The sequence below is a fragment of the Ipomoea nil genome, unplaced genomic scaffold (assembly GCF_001879475.1).
Source record: "Ipomoea nil cultivar Tokyo-kokei standard unplaced genomic scaffold, Asagao_1.1 scaffold0878, whole genome shotgun sequence".
NCBI lineage: Eukaryota > Viridiplantae > Streptophyta > Magnoliopsida > Solanales > Convolvulaceae > Ipomoea > Ipomoea nil.
The window spans coordinates 100,607-105,917 of NW_017617306.1; the positions used below are offsets into that span (position 1 = coordinate 100,607).

Consider the following 5,311-nt stretch of genomic DNA (forward strand, 5'->3'; position numbering starts at 1 on the left):
AGGGGGGCAAATCTTGTTTCCAAACCAATGTGGGACAAAGTCCTACATTTTCCCTTCATTTCCCAACTTAAATGGGTCTACTTTGAGAATCAATATCTCATTCACCCATTATCCGTTTTGAGCGTACAATATATCAATCTCTTCGTCTTACTCCGAAGAATCCGAATCCACTTTGACCCGACCCAAATCGGAAGTGGACCCCACTGATAATTGTACCACAAAATAGCCACTTAATATGCCATTTTATGCCATTTTAAGCTAATTTTTCCAACAGTTTTCACGTATGCATGTGAGCATAAATTTGCATACTTATTATTTGAGTCATACCAAGCATATCCATCATATTGCATGTGATATATCTCTTTGATTTTACGTAACACTTGGTTGTTTAAATTATTCCGCTGCGCATCTAAGTTTCATATCTTGTTACTTAGAGTTAAAATTACCAAAGTGTTATTAATTGTGAAAAAGTTTAAAAAGTCTATTCACCCCCCCCCCCCCCTCTAGACTTTTTACCACCCTTTCGGGACCAACAGGAACTTTGTAGTGTGAACCTCTGATAACATATCAGCATTTGTATCTAATTTGCAAACCGAATCACAACTAAAATATGTCTTGGAAGTTGCCTCATTCATACTGTTCATGTATTCATTCACCTTGTCCACAACATCTAATGTTGGAGCTAATATAGCTCGAGACTCTAAATGTTTATGATCTAGTTGACCCTGACCGTACGAAGGAAATGTGCTTTGGACAATTTCTGCTATAGGGTGAACTTCATTTCTTATAACAAAATTATCTGGAATCCTTATATTGAAGATACCATTCTTCTCTTCTCTTAAATTTCCATCTCCTAGATCAGCAATCCATTTTGCAAAACTATTTAACTTTTCAACTTCTTCTGCACTTGAAATACCACGCAACCTCAAATTCTTTGTTAAGCGTAGTACTTCACAATTACTCCACAAGTATGATGAGTTTATACTTACATGTACTATATCTTGTCTGCTACCTTTTGGTATAACTAGTAGTATTTGTCTAAAATCACCTCCAAGTACAACTGTTTTTCCACCAAAAGACATTTCTAAGCTTTTTGGATTGGTGAAACGAAATATGTCTCTCATTGTTCGATCTGATGCTTCAAAACAATGTTTGTGCGTCATTGGAGCTTCATCCCATATGATTAACTTAGCTTTTATAATCAATTCAGCAAGTGGACTACCTTGGCTAATGTTGCAAGTTGAGTCTTCATTCACTGCAATGCGGATAGAAAACCTTGAGTGTGCAGTCCTTCTACCCGGTAAAAGTAGTGAGGCTATACCGCTTGATGCTACATTCAAAACAACTTCTCCCTTTGACCTTAAAGCAGCCGCCAGTGTCCTCCATAAAAATGTCTTGCCAGTTCCACCATATCCATAAACAAAGAACAAACCACGTTTATTAGATTCAACATCCACCATCACTTTGTTGTATATGAGTAATTGTTCATCAGTTAGTTTAGAAAACAGTGATTCATGTTCTAGCTTTAAAGCTTCTTTGTCGTACGTAAATTCTTCGTACAACAACCGATTACCGAAACAGTATTCATGACTTCCCACAGGCATCGGCATTGGTGGATAATCACTTCGAGACTTGTTCCAAACATTCAACAACTTCTCCACTTCCATGAGTGCCCCATTTTTCTTTTATTCGTCATTGAGCATCAAATCTATATAATTTATAAACAAATTAGTTTAATATATATTGGAAAAAAGTACATTTAAGTAAGTGTTTTGAAGAAGAATTGTTTACCTGGATTACTTGTATTTCTTTTAGCATTGAACTCAACATCATCAGCTAGGTATTGCCAAACAATATCCCACACTTTTTTTGGTTTCGCCATTGAATTTGATGTCAATAAAGTGACAAATAATTTACGTAAAGAATGTGCTGAGAACCATATCGCTGCTTCACTGATCGCGTCAACATACTCTTTATCATCCTCGATTAAACCATGTGCATAACAGACATCTCTAAATGAAGTATACTGCACCCCCTCAAAATATTTAATTTCATCAAAGGATCTTGGTCCACGCACAATATTTAGTAAACATCTAAGATAGAAGATTTCTCTGCTATTTGGCGGAACATAAAAAATACGACCAATTGCAAACTTCCTTTGCCTTGGATGCCACTTTCTCTTATCTTTTTTCCATACAAAATTTGTTGGCATTTCTGCGTAAGTCAAGTTTCTTGCCTCGCTGTATTTGCTGTTAGCATCAAACCATGCAGTGAACATACTTTGTCTCACAGTTGAACGGTTAACAACATCATTGACAACATCATCATCATTAAATATGATTGATTGCTCATTTGGTAGATGAAAGCTCAAGCGCTCTACCGACGGATCCCTCATCTGTATATCAAAGGCGAACATCCTCAATGCTGCCTCACAAGGTGAAATATACCTACAATCATAATACATTTTGATCTCATCGATTACCTTTCTAGTAGCTTCATCAGCCACACAGTTGTAGGGGTGTAAATGAGCCGAGCAGCTCGCGAGCCACTTGAGAGCGGCTCGGTCAAAGCTCGGCTCAAGCTCGAGTCGAGCTCGAGCGGCTTGTTTGGTAATCGAGCTCGAGCTGAGCCTAGATATTCTAGGCTCGTGGACCGTCGAGCCGCTCGCGAGTCATATAATATATAATATATATAATAATGATAATATATATATATATATAACAATTAGAAATTAGAATTTTAAACTCAAAATTCCTAAAAGATTTCTATTATTTATGTAGGGATAAAACAAAGTAGTTTGAATTGTAAACCAAAAGTATTAAATATGTCAAATTCATTGTCAAAATTGAGCTCAAACTCGAGCTCAAGATCGAGCTTGAGTTTAAACTCGAACAATCGAGCTGCTCGAGCTCGGCTCGAGCAGCCCGAAAATTACCGAGCTCGAGCTAGAACTCGAGCCAAGCTTCCATTAACGAGCACGAGCTCAAGCCTACCCAGGCTCGAGCTTAGCTCGGCTCGTTTACACCCCTACACTGTTGTAGAATTCAGCAGTAACACGATCATTCCCCTTGTTCACATACTTAGGGTCCGTTTGGAAAGCAGGAAAATGACTTCTAGAAAATGTTTTCCGGAAAATGAGTCATTTTCCGGAAAACGTTTTCCTTTCTCGTGTTTGGCTGCACAATAGAAAACTGTCTTTGTCTGTTTGGCTCATTTTCTGGAAAATGATGTAAAATTGTATAATTAAACATTTCATATAATTAATTATTTTGTTTAAAATATATTAAATTTACAATAATATTATAAATAATAATAATATTATTATTATTAAATTTACAATAATAATAATAATAATAATAATAATAATAATAATAATATTAAATTTACAATAATAACAATAATGTTTACTAAAAAAATTAAAAAAATAACAAAAAACAAAAAAAAAAAAAAACAAAAAAAAAAACGAAAACCAGAGAGTAAAACTCTCTGGTTTTCCGCCGTTCTCTCTGGTTTCGTCGGAAACCAGAGAACAGTACTTGCTCACTGCTCTCTGGTTTCCAGCGGAAACCAGAGAGCAAGCGGAAACCAGAGAACAGTACTTGCTCTCTGGTTTCCGCCGAAAACCAGAGAGCAGTACTTGCTCACTGCTCTCTGGTTTCCGGCGGAAACCAGAGAGCTTTTCTCTGGTTTCCGGCGGAAACCAGAGAACAGTATTTGGGGGGGAATTCAGTGTTAGTTGTTGCTGTAGACAGAGATGACGGTGATTGTTGTTGTAGACAGACGAAGGTGGTTGTTGTTGTAGGCCAAAGAAGTCTTCCGGAAAATGACTTCCCCAAAAAAAAAGGGGAAGTCATTTTCCGGAAAATTGAGCTCATTTTCCATTGATCATGTCTCATTTTCCTTTGACTTCTCATTTTCCAGCCTAGCCAAACACCAAAAACCCGGAAAATGATTTCCAGAAATCATTTTCCGGGTTTCCAAACACACCCTAAATTAAGTACTTAATTGATCTGGATTGATTGCACCACTCCACATTTATATGAGCCCTATACTTCACCAATAAATGTCTGTTGTGTGGAACGACATAGCTGCTATCTAGATCAATACCGTTTTTCTTTATGGTCCTATCGTTGTCACTCCTACGGTACACAGGATAGCCGTCTTCATCCATTGTTGATTTCTCTACAAATTTCTTTTGGATAGTATTTGGAGCATCTACCATTAACCATGTGTTGGTTTTATGACTTTTAAGCAGTCAACGGCAGGCCAACACTACTGTTAGAATAACGAGAATATAGGAAAAATATAGGGAAAATATATGGAGAAAATATAGGAACTTTGTATTAATGAGTATTGCTGGTGAAGAATGAAAGTCCTCCCCCACCTCCTATGTGAGGGGTCTATTTATACATATTTTGGGCCTAGAGCCCTACAAGGAATAAGAATTCTACACTGCCTCATATTGGGAGTCTTAGTTACATAATGAGACCTAAATCTATTATACTAGAAATAGTGAGTTCAATTCTGATCATATCAGGAATAATAAGTCCAATCCTTAACGAACTCTTGGGTTGTTCCGTACTAGGTATCCTTCTTGGGCTTCCTTGATCCGGTTGCTTTCTTGGGCCGGTCCATGTGGCACAGGCCTAGTATACCATCCATCATCTAGTCCCCCACTTTCTTGAGATTTTGCGAAGTCGATATCTCAAGAAAGTATCTAAAAAATATTCTCGCATATGCTAATAATAATAATAATAATAATAATAATAATAATAAAATGACAATAAAGTCATTATGAACAAGAAACGAGGAGAAGGTTCACGTGCCTTTATCTCATTTCGTAGATCAGATGAATATATATATTGTCATTATGAACAGGAAACGAGGAGAAGGTTCACGTGCCTTTATCTCATTTCGTAGATTAGATGAATATATATATTGTCATTATGAACAAGAAACGAGGAGAATTGAAGGTTCACATGCCTGTAGCTCTTTTCGTAGATGAGTATATATATATATATATATATATATATATATATATATATATATATATATATATATAATCGCACTCAGGTGCGAATGCTTCGCCCAGGCGCGAAATAGGAATGGATTCTGTCCGTCCACGTGTCCAGATCTAATGAATGAGAAACACTGATTTTTTAAAAAAATACGGTGGCATTTTCGTAAATAATTGAACATCGAAGTGCAAGTAAAATGTATTACAAGTGCATGTAAAATGTATTATCGGTGCAAGTAAAAATTTACACTGAGCATCAATACTTAGTTGCACCTATAGCTCTAAGTAGTTGCA

At 36.5% G+C, this 5,311-nt stretch overlaps 1 protein-coding gene across 1 annotated transcript; it reads right to left on the reverse strand.

The window, feature by feature from the left end:
• Positions 1-512: 512 nt before the first annotated feature.
• LOC109179152 lies at positions 513-1,667 on the reverse strand. The gene has a single exon (XM_019328715.1). It carries the CDS (start codon positions 1,665-1,667, stop codon positions 513-515), a length of 1,155 nt encoding a protein of 384 aa, XP_019184260.1.
• Positions 1,668-5,311: the final 3,644 nt, after the last annotated feature.